The sequence below is a fragment of the Gopherus flavomarginatus genome, chromosome 7, assembly GCF_025201925.1.
Source record: "Gopherus flavomarginatus isolate rGopFla2 chromosome 7, rGopFla2.mat.asm, whole genome shotgun sequence".
Taxonomy (NCBI): domain Eukaryota; kingdom Metazoa; phylum Chordata; order Testudines; family Testudinidae; genus Gopherus; species Gopherus flavomarginatus.
Window position 1 is genome coordinate 88,180,753 of NC_066623.1, and position 17,106 is coordinate 88,197,858.

General features: G+C 41.1%; 1 protein-coding gene across 2 annotated transcripts in view; it reads right to left on the reverse strand.

Moving 5' to 3' along the window:
* PRKACB (protein kinase cAMP-activated catalytic subunit beta) overlaps window positions 1–16,801 on the reverse strand; it is a 122,381-nt gene extending 105,580 nt beyond the window's left edge. The window contains exon 1 of one of the 2 annotated variants that reach the window (XM_050963507.1): window positions 16,486–16,801. In XM_050963507.1, the coding sequence (XP_050819464.1) occupies window positions 16,486–16,531 (46 nt within the window). In that variant the 5' untranslated portion in view covers window positions 16,532–16,801. The remainder of the gene's footprint in view (window positions 1–16,485) is intronic. The other variant, XM_050963508.1, reaches the window with a different exon arrangement.
* Between the last annotated feature and the right edge of the window lie 305 nt (window positions 16,802–17,106).

The window sequence follows — 17,106 nt, forward strand, 5'->3', positions numbered from 1 at the left end:
AATATGCCAGAGGAACATGAGAGAGTGTTAAATATCTCTCCCTCTCTGCAATGCAAAACTAAATGAGAAATACCTTGAAAGGAATCTCAGTTAGCAGCCCCCTATATGCTAAAACCTTATTTTTGAGACATTAACAATCTGGGACTATTCTACTGTCAGCAAAATCAGGAGCTGCTCTTACAGCACAAGTCTTGCATGCTAAAAAACGATAATAGTGCAATGGTACAGCAATTTTTTCAAAAAGTGTAAGTTATAGCCACAGTTTTTATTATTATTATTCTGATGCAGACAAACAAACAGGTCCTAGAATACTGCTGTAAATTACGTAGATGCTTTTCATCAAAAAATTTATTGTCTTAAGCATCTGCTAGAAAAAAACTGCTTTAAAAGGAAAAAAGATATGACAAATTTATGTAATGCCCCCTCTCCACCCAGTTACCTTTTTTAATGCCAATCTGCTTACAGGTTTTGGTGGACACGTCTGGGGTTTTTTGGATCCCGCAACCCACTCAGCAGGGTGTATCTTCTCTATTTTTCCCCTATGAATTTATTTGGTGGTGCCTCCACCCCTCTTGCTCATTCTTGGAAGGGTTACTAGGGTAGCTTGGGCGGAAAATTCTAACCAAAGGGTAACCCCCACTTACTTGACAGATAGTTGAAGACTCCCAAGAAATAACAAATACATAGAATATATTCGACACAGTAATTATATTAAACAGGAGACAAACATAACATAACAGGGTAAAAACACTATTCTTAGGGTCACTAGTGCCCATGCTGACAATACCCGTGACTTTTCCCAAACATGTGATCTGAGGTAGAAAAATGTAAGATTAGTGTCCTGTTGGTACATGTACTTTGTTGAGGCCCTAATGACCTATGACCATATCTTTTTTGCAGTGGTTTAGCAGTGTGGCTGACAGTTTTCAGTACAGCTCAAAGGACTCACAAGTGGGAGGAGGTTTAAGTCCCTCCACAGGTTTAATATGCAGCAGGTTATAAAATCCCCAAACCCTTACTTCCTGGCTTGAGGATACAGTTCAGGGAACAGGGGGTCCCCAAAACAATTTCCCTGACTAACTAAAAGATGATGCACTCACAAACTTCATGAGTGACCCTCAGGTTCAGAGATGACTCTGAACTCCTCGGTCACTGCAGAGGGGCTGATCTCTGCTGGCAGGGATCCTCTTCAGGAAGGAGTCAGACTGCTTCTCGTCCCAGGATTTCCCTTCACCACAAACGGATGCAGGGCTCAAGGTGTAGATTACACAACTATACTAAAATTTAAACTCTAGTTTTCTACCCCAGTGTCCGGACACACTCACAGCAGGCAGCAGCACTGGACTAGCAGAGAGAGCAGAGTTGACCATGTGGTGACTGGTCTCACCTAGGGAGCAGGACAGCTAACTCAGCCTGGCTGGGGAAGCTTCCCAGCAAAATTCTACAAACTGGGAGTCATCAGTGGAGAGGGAAAAACCCAACTGAGAGAACTTGCTTTCAGGTCCCTAGAGGCCAGTTCTCAGGAGGAACGCTGCCTGCAGACCTGGGACTCACCAGCTCCCCACACAGCCAGTCCTGCCCTTGCCCTGGCTGGCTCCAGACTGTCTCAAAAAATGGTTTCTCCCTCTTCCTGAGTTCCCTGGGAAGGGCATCTCACTCCCTATTGGTTGCCGGGCCGACTCTGAGTCTGCCTTGGCTCCCCCTCCCTACAAGGGACAGTGTGCCTCTCCCTGACCTGCCAGCAGACAGAGCCCCAGGAATATAGGTAATCTCTTTGGGGGTTACACTTGGAAGATGAAACAAACTTTTATGCACTTATCAGCTTCTGAAAACAACATGATTTTAAAGGGACTGTCAATTAAAAAAAATTACTTCTGTCTGAAACTATTTGATCTATGTTTGTTATAAACACCTACAATTACCATAACTAAAGAGATGGGGAGGGGGAAGGTATTTTCTCTATTCTTCCAGTTTGTTTGCTTGCTTGCCAAGTTAACAAGGAACCATACTGTATTACTTAAATATCTGGAGACAATCTGCTAATAGAAGACTTTTTGCTACTCTGCATGAATTGCCTGGGTGAAAATAATGTATTTTTAACAAATTTAGATTAAATGCACGGATGGCTTTGTAATGTGATCTAGACCAAAATTTTCAATGTATTTCATATCTTACCAGACACTCAATTACTACTGGCATAGATCAACATACACGTCGCACTCCCCGTCACTACCCAGTTCAAGCCAGGGAAGCTAATGATTCAACCAGTGGGACCAAATTCAGTGATGAATTCTGGTCATATGCCTCCTGAGGCACATTGCGCGTACACTAAGAAGACGATGACGACTACTGGCCTTGCTTAAGCCATTTAATTGCCCCTCAGTGTTGCACATTTAATTTTAGAGTGAGGGCAAACGATCAGTTCTGAACAAAGAGGGAGATGTTTCTAAGGCCATGTCTACACTTACTGGTAGATCGATGCAGTGGTGTCGATTTAGCAAGTGGACTCTGGTACTCCATCTCCCCAAGAAGAGTAAGGGAATTTGGCGGGAGAGCATCTCCCATCAACCCAGCGTAGTGTAGACACCACGGTAAGTCAACCTAAGCTACGTTGACTTCAGTTACGTTATTGACGTAACTGAAGTAGCGTAACTTGGGTCAACTTGCTGCAGTAGTGTAGATCAGCGCTATGGGTATGTCTACGCTGCAAAAATACATACGCACCCACCCCCCACTGCAGCAGCAAGTCTCAGAGCCAGGCTCAACTGACTAAGGTTTGCGGGGCTCACACTACAGGAGTAAAAATAGCAGAGTAGCCTGTCAGGCTGGAGCCTACACTCTGAAACCAGGCAAGCGGGGTGGATTTCAGAGACCGGGTTCCAACCCGAGTGGGAACATCTAAACTGCTCTTTTCAGCCCAATAGCGAGTCCTGCAAGCCTGAGTCTGTTGACACAGGCTCTGAGATTCGCTGCCATGGGGTGGGTTTTGTTTTGTGTTTATTTGCAGCATAGACATATATTAAATTAGAGGGGAAAATAGGTCAGAATGCAGTATTATTGTTGTACTATAACAACACTTGGTAGGATTTCCATCTCTCAGGTTTTTGAGGAATCCTCAGTTTTCTTGTTTTATAAATGTAATTAAAAAACAATATGAAGTTCACTTGTTAAAACATTTCTACAATATGTTGTTGGATTACAAGTTTATTTTCTATTATTTGCTACCTCAAATAAAAAACCATGCTATAGCAGCTAATTAGAGTAACGACGCAAAGCATTACGTTCCGTTAAGGGGTGTACAGATAGCTGGGAAAACTTTCAGAAAGCTGATGGCATAAACTGTGAGTCTGAACATTCCCCATTAACATTGTTTCTTGATTAAAACTGTAATAGTGTTCCACCTTAAAAGTAAGCCATCAACTTGAAATGAATATTGAGTTAAGGCCATTTTTGTGTACTGAATACCCACTTATATCCTTTAAAGTAGTGTAGACAATTAGGGGTGGGGGCCATCACTTGGCAGAGAGATACATTTACCTTAAATAAAGTACCATATGCCATAACTTATCGTACCTAATATTACACCATTCTTCACCATAATTAAGAGCATTCAGTACAGAAACCTAAGATAAATTCAATTTTCATTTTAGTTTCTGAAGTTTTATCATTAACTTGGCATACAAAAAATTCACCAAGGAGAACATAACTCTAATGAATATAAAAATAATTATTCAACTCTACAGAAGCACTATCCACAATGAACCTTCCAGGACACCTAGTTGTATATGAAGCTATTGAAGACTCCTGGAACTAAAACTGCTTTGTTTTGCAATTTGATATTTATGCAGGACATTAATCTGTAATATGAAATGGTGTCTTAAATTATTTCACTCTGAAATACAGTTTACAGAAAATGAGTACTTTTAAAAACATAACTTACCTAAGTTTTTGGAGCACAGACTTAGTAAACATGCATAGTAGCCAGTTTGATGATAGGCTATAATGTTGGAATGCACTATTGATAGTCTATTCTCCCAATAACTTTACAAACTGGAGCTCCAGTCTCAGAAACCACCTTGCTTGGATGGACCCTTGTGCCAGATTTCAATGGGGCTCCAACACTAATCCAACTGTATCACTGAGGCCTAGAATTTTAAAAACAGCAGCCCTAAGAACAATACTATTTTTCCGATTTGCAGAGAACACTGTAGAAAAGTACAACGATATAGATGTATTCAAAATGGGCCTGACTCTCTCTTCACACCAGTGAAAGCGAGGGACAATCAGGCTCAAAGGACTTCCAAAGCTCAAAACAATTATTTTAATCAGGTAAATAACCTGCATTCACAAGCTTGTACCCTTACCATACATACACTAAGCTATTTTGGTACAGCTAAATGTTTATTTGTCCAATAAATCTACTATAGCTTTGTGTATTTCCCATCAATGCATGTATTACTTAAACATAAATTAGCCATTAAAATTATATTCATTTAAAAAAAATAAATATCAAAGCTGTAGCAGAAGTAATCAGACATTTTAAAGATATAGACTTGTCAATTGTATTAATTCAATGCGTACCATTTGCCTTTGCCATACTGGTGCATGTTAAAAGAGTCTCAAACCTTCACAAGGGTACCACCTCCCACACTGATTCTAGCCCTGCAACACCTTCTCCCTTCCCACTCCTGCCCTATTTTTGTCAACTGGAATTATATGACTAGAACCTCTGTGTACCAGACTGACCCAAGTGTCAGTTAACACAGAAATGCCTGAACCTTGCTAATTTGAATAAAACTGTTGTCTTATTATAGACAGAAGTGTTTTATCTGTGATTAAGTTATACTTTACACTCATCTATAAAAACCATTTAGAAGATGAATACATTAAACTTATTGCAAGCTTAAACTATAATAATTAAACTAGGGCTGTCGATTAATCATAGTTAACTCAAAAAAATTAATTGCGATTAAAAAAATTAATTGCGATTAATTACACTGTTAAACAATAGAATACCAATTGAAATTTATTAAATATTTGTGGACATTTTTCTACATTTTCAAACATATTGATTTCTATTACAACACAGAATACAAAATGTACAGTGCTCACTTTATATTATTTTTATTACAAATATTTGCACTGTAAAAATGATAAACAAAAGCAATGCTATTTTTCAATTCACCTCATACAAGTACTGTAGTGCAATCTCTTTATCGTGAAAGTGTAACTTACAAATCTAGATTTTTTTTGTTACATAACTGCACTTAAAAACAAAATGTAAAATTTTAGTGCCTACAAGTCCACTCAGTATTACTTCTTGTTCAGCCAATCGCTAAGACAAACAAGTGTGTTTACATTTACGGGAAATACTGCTGCCTGCTTCTTATTTACAATGTCATCTGAAAGTGAGAACAGGCATTTGCATGGCACTTTTGTAGCTGGCGTTACAATTATTTACATGCCAGTTATGCTAAACATTAGTATGCTTCTTCATGCTTTGGCCACAACTCCAGCGGACATGCTTCCATTAATTAATGCATTAACTAAATTTGTGACTGAACTCCTTGGAGAAGAACTGTACGTCTCCTGTTCTGTTTTACCCTCATTCTGCCATATATTTCATGTTAAAGTAGTCTCGGATGATAACCCAGCACATGTTCGTTTTAAGAACACTTTAACAGCAGATCTGACAAAATGAAAAGACGGTATCAATGTGAGATTTCTAAAAATAGCTACAGCACTCCACCCAAAGTTTAAGAATCTGAAGTGTCTCCAAAAGCTGAGAGGGATGAGGTGTGGAACATGCTTTCGGAAGTCTTAAAAGAGCAACACTCTGATGCAGAAACTACAGAACCCAAACGACCAAAAAAGAAAGTCAACCTTCTGTCAGTGGCATCTGACTCAGATGATTAAAATGAACGTACGTCGGTCCGCTTTGCTTTGGATTGTTATTGAGCAGAACCCATCATCAGCAAGGACGCATATCCTCTGGAATGGTGGTTGAAGCATGAAGGGACTTAGGAATCTTTAGCACTTCTGGCACGTAAATATCTTGTGATACTGGCTACAACAGTGCCATGTGAATGCCTGTTCTCACTTTCAGGTGACAATGTAAACAGGAAGCAGGCAACATTATCTCCTACAAATTGCAACCAAACTTGTATGTCTGAGCGATTGGCTGAAGTAGGACTGAGTGGACTTGCAGGCTCTAAACTTTTACATTGCACAAAAAAACTGTTTTATTTTTTAATGCATAATTTTACATTTGTAAGTTCAATTTTCATGATAAAGAGACTGCACTTCAGTTTTCGTATTAGGTGAACTGAAAACTACTATTTCTTTTGTTTTTTACAATGCAAATATTTGTAATAAAAATAAATATAAAGTGAGCACTGTACATGTTGTGTTCTGTGCTGTAATTGAAATCAATATATTTGAAAATGTAGAAAACATCCAAAAATATTTAAATAAATGGCATTCTATTATTAACAGCACGATTAATCGAGATTAATTTTTTTCAATCGCTTGACAGCCCTAAATTAAACGTATCACCTACTGTTCCACTACCCATTGTAACATAGACAAAAAAATTCAAACTGCTTAATATCACATTAATCAAAAGTCACCATAAATACTACTGGAGTTTATCTGTCTATTCATCTATGCATATGTACCATTAATTATGTCATCTCCAATTCACTTCTCAGGGACAAGAACAAAAAACAGATTCTAGGTGCAGAGAAAGTAACAGTATTTTTCATGTTTAAATCTCAGGTTTGCTGCTTTGATACAATACCTACTCAGGCTGCCAGGTTTTTCTTTCATCCTTCTTTAAAACCACAATTAGTGTGTTTGTTTTTCAGTGCTAACAGCAAGGCGTGAGCTACACTTAAAAATTAAATCAACCTAGAAACTACGTCACTCACAGACGTGAAAAATTTCACATCCTGATTTCTGTAGTTAGGTCGACCTAACCCTCTGGTGTAGACGCAACTAAATCAAGGAAATAATTATTCTGTTGACCAACCTACCACATCTCAGAGAGGTGGATTAACTAAACCTCTACCCCGACAGAATGCGACCCAATATAACACAAATTCAGACACAACGCGGTAAAGCAGCGGGGAGCCCCAGGCCTTTTAAAGCGCCACCTGAGCCCCACTGCTTTAACGCATTATATCTGAATTTGTGTGGAGCCCCAGGCCCTTTAAATCACCGCCCGACCTCGCTGCCAGAGCTCTAGCGATGATTTAAAGGGACCAGGGCTCCCCACAGCAGCTGGAGCACCAGGCTCTTTAAATCCCCGTCAGGGCTCTGGCAGCCAGGCTCAGGCGATGATTTAAAGGGCCAGAGGCTTCAGCCGCTGAAAGGAGCCCCGGGACCTTTAAATCCCCGCCAGAGTCCTGCTGTCAGAGCTCCGGTGGTGATTTAAAGGGCCCAGGGCTCCCCGCAGCGGCTGGAGCACCAGGCCCTTTAAATCACCGTGGGGAAGCCGGTCCAGTCCAGCACCCTGTACTGGCCTGAACTCGATATAACGTGATTTCACCTATAAGGCGGTGAGATTTTTTGGCTCCCGAGGACCGCGTTATATCAAGGTAGAGATGTACATTGATGGACAAACCCCTTCTATCTATGTAGGAAATGTCAAAACTACTGTGCCACAGCAACACAGCTGTAGTGCGGCTGCTGTAGCATAGGCTTACCCCAAGTGCAATAGTTTACCAAGTATGTACTTGCTATTGGCAGTAAGAAATCAGAACTCCTGGCGCCCTGTGGTTAAACATTCCTAAATTTTTAACAGTAAGATAAAAATTTATCAGCTGCAGTGTGATAACAAACCAAAAATGTACCCCTACAAACAAATAGACTGAACACGCAAGTATATCTGGAATGATGCTTCAAGTTGAAAAAGGATTTTCTAGCTTTCTTGACTGTTTCAACAACTTAGATAAGATAGTTAATTATTTTAGCCTACCTTATTCTATAAAGCAGATACAACGCCTACCAAAAAAACCAGCCACTACAAAGCACAACAACAGTTCCTCTATCGTTCTTATGGAGAAAACTTGGTTCAGGATAATCATCAGGATGTCACATTTACTCTGGTAAAGAACAACCATGTCATGGAAGAAAGACAAGGTGGGTGAGAAAATCTCTTTTATTGAACCAACTTCCATTGGTGAAAGAGAGACATTTTTGAGCTACACTTGTCTCTTTGCCCAACAGAAGTTGAAATACCTTTTATTGGATCCGCACCCACCTTGTCCCTCTAATATCCTGGCACCTACATGGCTACAGCAACACTGCAAATGTCACAGGAGACATATTTTATGTTTCTCTGTGTTATGACGTGACAATTGTCTTCTTGTAGAATACTCATTACTGATTTGCAGTACTTGAGATTCTCTTTGGGCCCGTCTTCACTGCTAAAAAAGCTGAATTTTTATGTTGGGGTAATTAGCATGCACTAGCTATCCTAAAAAAAAAAATTTGTGAAGACAAGGCATTCTAGTTTTACTGCTATGTAAACTCATGGAGGTGAACTTGGCCTCAGCAAGTTTATCTTGCAGTAAAACTAAAATACCTTATCTTCACTGTATTTTTACCTTAGGATAATTCATGAATGTCACCCCACTGCAAAACATCATCTTTTTACAGCAGTAAAGACAAACCTTTAGTCTGCATCTTCACTGCAAGATACACCATGGCGTAAGCAATCATGGGGCTAATCAACTTGTGATAACCTAACTCGTGAAGGCATGATTACATCTACTGTGCTGTCAATCCCTACAGCAAGACCTGCAACTGACACATTTTACTGGGTAAGAATACTGAAGTGTTTTAGCACAAAGAACCATGGAATATGCCCACAGGTACATGACAGTGAGTGTACAAATAGTCAGGACACAGGAAAGCAGGTAGGGATTTGCTGTAGGAATACTAACACCTGGGCTAGGCTAATCTAGATGTTCAGATTGGTTGCTCAATCACCCAGTGGTTGGTACCAATTACTGCAATAACTGTGCAGGGTAGACAAAGGGCATGGCTACACTGGAAACTTCAAAGCGCTGTCGCAGGAATGCTCCTGCAACAGCTCTTTGAAATGCAGTATGATCATGCTCCTGGTAACCCATCTCCCCAAGGCGATTAGCTCTAAGCGCGGTTCCCAGCGCTCAGAGCCTTTCTACACTACCACTTGAAAGCACCCAGACTTGACTGTGCTCAAGAGGGTGATTTTTCACACCCCGGAGCCAGAAAGTTGGAGCGCTATAAAATGTAAGTGTAGACAAGCCTAAAGCCTTAGTTACGTTAAAAATGCCAAAAGCCAAGTATTCAATGATTCTTCAAAACATGTTCATGACTTTTGATACTGACATGCTTCTGAGAGTGGATGGGTGGGTAAATGAATGGGCACTACTAACAAATACATAACAATGCATCAAATGACTTAAGATATTTTAAAGTGGAAAACAATCTGAGCCCACAAACGGGAACAAGGGACAGTAGCTAAATGTTCAAAAGGACGGAACAACTCCAAAATATTAACATAAATTTGTTATGCTGCTGTATGACTATCTTTTCTATGTATTATTTTAAATTGCTATTAGGGAATTTTGAGCTGTGAAAAGTTTTGGGTTTGTTTTTTTTAATTACACCAAAACAAAATAAATTGTAGTTTATGGACAGGCAAACTATGAATTGGCATTGCACAAGATTTCCCACACATTTCAGCAAATCTAGCTCAATGCTAACCTGTAAGACCTCTGCTCCTCTAATCTTGAGTCTCTTTTGAAAGGAGATTCTCACATGTGACCATCCCCAAAACACTAACTAGGATAATTCCACTAAAGATATTTTCAAATGTTAGTTCAGCAAGTAACTGGAACCAATATTGATTTTGAGAAGGTGAAATAGTAATGCTGAAAGCCCACTTAATAAATATCAGACAGTTTGAGCACAAAATATAGGACAACAATTTTAAATCTATTATTTGTGGATGGTAGATGTACAAGAAACATCACTGGAGTAAAGATTTTCCTTTTATGTACCCTTCAGGATATACTCCCTATATCTATTGTATTTAAATGTGTAAACAAGACTTCAGAAGTTGTCAATTTGCAATTTCAAAGTCAAAGAGCATAAACTCACTGTACAAAAGGATTATTACCATTGAACAAAACTACAGTCAAACCCTAAATATCACATCCCAATGTCCAAAAGACAATCGTTACAGGGGACTGAGTGACTCAGGAAATTAGAAATGGAGTATAGAACTGTTCACCTCTATACCACTGGTGAGTAATGACATAGCCGTGTATCAGCGAATGGCTGTCCAATGGCTGTATGAAATGAACTGATGGCCTGTCCAATTCTTAGTAAACAAACATCTATGTTACAGGAACTGCCAACTATATTACTAACTTGTATTGGTAACCTCAATGGAGGGACCAAATAATGACTGGACATGAAGAATAAACAACCCTCCACACCCCCAAAGATAGCTTCTTCAGAACTGTTGAAATTGACTGGTAAGGCAAAGCACTTCTAACAAATACATAACAACAATGCATCAAATAATTCAGGGGAATGCAAAGAAGGGCTGACAGTAATAGGCGCACCCTCATACAGAAGATATTGCAGTGTTACTAGTTTGGAGAGAGGGAGAGCGAGCATGTGACAGACGCGCATTGTCCCAGACATATGGAAAAATAAACACAAGATGCAAGGCCCATAGTTTAATTAGATGACAACCTTATCACCTTAATTCATCTGGGAATTACCAGACACTCAACATTATGAATAATTTCAACCTGGTGGAGAGATGCCCCTCAACCCCTACTTCTCCACAGCTGGTCCCCAAAAACACTGTTAGGATCCCAATGTCCTCCCCTCATATGAAGGTTAAAGAACTGGGTTGTTTCCTCACTGCCCCAGACCTTAGGAATCCCAGCCCCATTTCCCAGCTTCTTCCCTTAAGTCTATTTAAAATTCTAGTTTAATCAGGGAACAGGACTCCTTAAGAAATGAACACCTGCATCAGACACCTGCTAAAGTGTCACAACTTGACCTTTATCTCCGAACAGCTGTGGGGAAGACCTGAACAGTCACCCCATTCTGGCCAATCTCACCATAAGGTGAAAATTCCTTCCCTGTCCCAAAAAAGGCTACTAACAAAATGTCCACAGCAGACCTACAATCCTGGTACTATGCTAATCAATGAGAGGGCGCTCAGGCTGGAGGCACAGGGTCTATATATACTACTTTCTCAGTTGTATAAGGGCCAATGACATATCTGAGCAAACCAGCCAAAGCACCCTCTCAGGTGATACCTTCCCACCCCATCCCCAGTGAGACAATCCTTCCTAACTTTTGGAGATGGGGACCCTTAAAGGAGCCACTATCCATCTCCCCCCGCCCCAAACATGTACATCTGAAGATCACAGAAGTTTGAGCTTGTAAAGACCTGTTAGATCATAGTCCAACCGTTCCTGTAAATGCAGTATATGGTTCTCAGATAATGAGAGGAGGTATTTGGAATCAAAATTAAACTACACCTAATCTTCAAAGCTTCCACATCAACTCTAAAAAAGTTAAAAAAAAAAATTAAGCAACTCCATATCTCACATTATTGTTAAAAAAAAGTGGCAAGGACAAAGACTAGTGACTAACTTAAAAGTTACTGAAATTGAGCAGTTTCAAAATGAATATAAAGAACAGAAAAAGTGTATAAAACTTTCAATTAAATAGCAGTTAATCACCTATGTGTTCTTTAATATAATTTAGTAACTAATATTAGAATAACCAAAAAAGTTGGGGTTTTTTTGGGGGGAGGGGTAAATTTAAGATTTTATTCTGAGATTCAAAACTGCAACAACTTTCTTCCCTCAGAGAAGATGGTAAAAGATTAAAAACCAATTTCCAAACTAATTCATGTTGTAACTGCACTATTTCACAGATTAAAAAAAGAGCAAGTAATGCAGAGCTTTACATATTACTCAAAAGCACTGGATTTCTCATAATTTATAGAAAGAACAAATACTTCCTACAAGCTTTGCAATTGATGTGGTTAACTTATTCAACACTATTTAGACTGGCCAGATAATGTTAAAACATTATCAAACTGATCATGTACTCTAGAGCAATAGTTCTCAAACTTTTGTACTGGTGACCCCTTTCACATAGCAAGCCTCTGAGTGCAACCTCCCCTTGTAAATTAAAAACACTTTAAAATATATTCAACACCATTATAAATGTAGGAGGCAAAGTGAGGCTTGGGGTAGAGGCTGACAGCTCATGACCCCCCATGTAATAACCTTGTGATCGCCTGAGGGGTCCTGACCCCCACTGTGAGAACCCCTGCTCTAGAGCAAGAGATCAATTTATGAGACCAAATGTCATTTGTTGTCCTTGTTCTAATTTAGAAGTCTACAGTAAAGTCATATTTCCTTTATTAAAACTGCACCCAAGACAAAGATTCATCTTAATAAAACTAACGTTAAAATATAAATAAAACATAACTCTTTTCTTCCACAGATAGCTATAAGTTACGGTAAATCAACAAAGGGTTCTTTTTAAATTTAATTTGCTCCACGTTATATTTAAAATTGCGCTAAACCAGATTCAGCTATTTAGACAGTGGGGCAAACTTTGTTCTCATATACAGGAAATTCAATGGGGGTCAAATAGATAAAAAAAGAAAAAAAAAACTTAGTCCATTGTGTCCTATTAAATTTATACAAAGACAAAAGGCCAAACGCAGAAATGCATTTAAGGAAGTCCAACTTTGTGTAATTTACATTATCTTCTGATCCACTCAGAAGTACCATAGTGTGCCAGTGTTTCTCAAACGTGGCCACTAGGGAATTTTCTTTTGGCCACAGCCCCGTGGGATGTGTGTGTGGGGGGGAATAACAGCCTCTCCCTCTCCCTGTTGCTCCTGGATGCACCACCTTGGTGTTGGTTGCTGGGGCTGCCAACAGGGGTTGGGCCCTGCCCTCTTCTGGAGACACCTGGGGCACAATGCTGGAGGAGCAAGCAGCCAGTGAGTTTCTCACCTTCCCAAGGGTGGTGGGGCTCAGGCTTTGAGCATCAGTTCTGGGGTGGTGGGCTGGCAGGCTCTGGCAGTGGGGCTTTGGGCTCCAATCCCAGGCTCCGGCTGCACAGTGGCAGGCCCTAGGTTCCAGCAGCAAGGATTCAGGCTCTAGCCCCACTCCCCACCCCCGCCTTCCCTAACCCTTATCCAGGGCTTAATTTGTCCCCAGGCTTGGCAGCACTGAGTAAGTCTGATGTGAAAAGTGATATTTGTATGTTAATATCACCTTTCACAACAGACTTACTAGCTAGCAATAAATAAGTTATAATGATTTGGATGTTTATATTTAATTGTTTTTCTTAAAGCTAATTAAGTATTTCAGGAAACTGTGAGAGTGGCCACCAGAAAGAGCTGGGAGCCACACATTGAGGCCACCAAAAAAATTTGTCCTGAGAACCCCTGGTGTAGACACTTGCTACAGCAACAGAAGGAATTTTTTCATTGCTACAGTTAACCTACCTACTTGAGAGGAAGTAGATTGAGTCTGTGGAAGAATTCTTCTGTTGACCTGTGATGTCTATAGCAGGGTTTAGGTTTGTGTGACTCAGGGTAATAGTTTTTCCACACCTCTGAGCCACGTGGCTAGATCAACCTAAATTTTAGATGTATACCAGGCATAAGTTTACTATATGCAATGATAGCCTGGAAGAGAGGGGGATAGCAGAAAAAGGAACTAACAGTATAAAACATCAAGTGAAGTAGGCTACATCCCACTTTTACATCCACCTGCTTACATACTAGATAACAATATGATGTAAGTCACACCAATTTATGACTCCCTCTTAGTCCCAGATACAAAAGGTATTTTATGCTACCTTCTACAACATAGTGCGGTAGATTGGAAATTACCATTTTGATTCCATTCACTTGCAAGTCTTGTTTGGATGCAGTTTTTAAGATTATGTTTTGCATCCTACTATTTCGACTAATATACAACTATTTATTCTGCAACCATACAAAGTTCATTATTAGTTACTGAAGTCATTTGTAACAAAAAGACAAAAAGCTAAAGAAAACACCAAGACTACATTTCAACATATCAGGTTTTGCTACATAAATGGACCACTCAACCATATGGTTATAATCTAAATTGACCAGAGACAGTAAAAGAGCTCTTAAACTAAACTACATTTGCTTTTGAAAGTAGTAATCAGTACAAGCCAAGTTACCCTCCATTGTTCTTTCAAAAACCTCAGTATGCCCTTGAGACGCATAATACCATGAGTTGCATGCATGGATTAAGGGCATATTATCACCCTTTAGTAATCCCTGGGTATTTTTCTGCTGCCACCCTGCATAATTTATTCCACATTATTAAGTATTCTAGAGTTTAGAGTATATGATGCAAATCAAGCATCATATACTCTTCAGAAAAGAAGCATAAAGACTGGGTGATCAAAGAAAATTTAGACCAGACTTTAACAACAAATCCAAATCACTCTTTTTCCTGAGAGACTTTTACTCCTATAAACAAGGCTGAATATCCCTTTTTGCTTCCAATAATTTACTACATACAAATTTACAATTATTTGATCCCACACAGTTAACAAATCCAGGTCTTATACAAGTGGTAGAGAAGAAAGGGTCTATTTCATCCCCTAATTACAAAAGTAATGTCACTACAGAAATTCCTAGTGTTAAGTATGCTGACAAATTACAAATCTAATTACAGCAATCTATCCAGGACTTTCATTTTATAAGTAAACACTTCAAAAATGAGAGAGAGAGAAGTTCTGAAATACACTGTTTGTGTGCCTCAGAATTCCTAAATGCTTTATTTGGTGGTGTGTAAAAGACTAATGCAAGTCTTTATTATTCCCATTAACCAAAGATTTAATTTAACAAGATAAACCAGCAGAAATATGGCTGTCAAAGAAGTATAATGCAATGTTTTATCATTAGCATTTCAGAAGTTGTCCAGGTGCAGGGTATTTTTATGTTTATAAAACCAAACAAATATGATCTTTTAAAAAGATCAAAATAGTTTTTAAATATCTCATAAAATATTTGTAAATCAAAAAACTCTACCATCACACACTAGTGCTTTTGAACCAGAAACTAAAACTGAACAGTCTAGTTTCACTGTCCAAGCAAAGGTCCAATCCTGCAAATGAATCCAGAAAAATCAATGGAGCTCTGTGTGATAGTGGTAGTGGTGGTGGGTGGGGTCTACCTGCATAAATCTGATTGCAAGACTAAGTTTAAGGGATAAATAAATGGAAAAAGTAAACAAACAATGACAACAGCAAATTTAAAGTTCCTTCATTTATAATAATCCAATGGTGTTTTTAGTGATAGAGGTAAGACACTGTTGTAAGAATACAGCATTTGTAAACGTTCAGTATTTCTTTAAATAAGCAGTTTTACACTGGACCCTACCATGCAATTTACCCAACAGAAACTTATCCAAGGTTATAAAGTAGTAAGCGAGCCAGTTAACAAACAAAAAAGAGTTTGGTGCATTTAATCAGCTTTAAATTATTTAACGATTATGATGATATACCTGGAACAAACCCCCAAAATCCACAAATTCACATAGTTCAATATTGAGCTACCTCGCTCATTTGTAAAAACCAAAAGAAACTTAAAATAAACATTTTACCTATATACCTAAATAAATACTTCAATGAGTAGAATGTATACATCCCAACAATACAGACACACTAAATGAGATTCCTACATAGTTTGTGGGGGAGGAGATGACAATGTTCAGCAATCCAGGAAGACTGGGGAGTTTCTGTCCTACATTCACACCAGTAGGATAAAAATACATATGCACTGATAAATCACAGCATAGTCAGAAAGCTGTATAATGATACCAACTCAATGTCGTCTCTGCAATCAAAGGTGTGTACAGGGGTGGAGAAATAAACGCTGTGGAACACTTGAAAGGCTGAAGGCTAGGGGGATGACAGACTGCTCTAGATCAGCCCCTCCTCCTCCAGAAGCAGAGGCTGGTTCTTTGGGAAGCCGACTAAACTGGGAGAAGCTCGTAGAGCAGCAGCTTGTGAGTGTGACAGACACCTGCTGTGGGACAGCCTGGCACAGCGGGTCGGCGCGGCATTGGCTCGGCGGTACGCTAGGCTGGGACAAGGCGATTTAAGCCGCTTACAACCATGCTGCTCGAAACACTAAACCCAGGGATGGGCGATGCACCAGCAGCTACGAGGCTGGAGGAGACGTGGACCCGGGCACCTTACAGCCTGGATCTCCCCCCTCCCCCGCAGGCACCTGGCTAGGCAGAGCCCTGGCTGCAAGGCCTGCGCTGGCCAGGGGGCTCCGCGCTGCAGCCCGCTAGGCCGCGGGGCCTGGGCCGGCCCTGTGTGCGCGCTGGGCCCAAGCCCGCTGGGCCCCCTCCCCAGGGGACGGGGTCTCACTCACTCACTCACCGCTCTCGATCTCGTTGCCCTTCTTGGCGGTGGCTGCGTTCCCCATGGCCGGGCCCGGGCGATGGGGGGAGGGTGCGGTGTCGCTCCGGCGGGAGGGGGTGTCTGGCGGCTCCGCCCGCGGGCGCTGCGGCTGGCTCGGCTGCCTCCCCTCCCTCAGCCCGCGCTGGGTCTGTGTCTCCGGCCGCCGCGGAGGAGGAGGAGGAGGCGGAGAGCGCTCTGCCCCCCCGCCCCCACTCAAACACACGGCGGAAATGACGGCCGAGGAGGCGCCTCCTCCGTGCTCAACGGCCCGCTTGCCGGTGTCCTGCGCGGCCAGGGCGGCTGAGGACACGGGGGTGGGCTACGTAGGGCGAGGAGCCGCGCAGCTGTGTGACACGGGGCAGAGCTCCCCCCGCCCTGCTGCTGTCACCCCACAGAGAGCCCCGTCACCCCACAGCTACCCCCGCCCTGCTCCTCCCACCCCACAGCTACCCCCGTCCCGTGCCTCGCGCCCCCTCACCTCACAACTATCCCCGTCCTGCTGCTCCCACCCCACAGAGCGTCCTCCCACCAGCTACCCCCGCGCTGCTCCTCCCACCCCACAGCTACCCCCGTCCTGTGCCTCGCACCCCCTCACCCCAC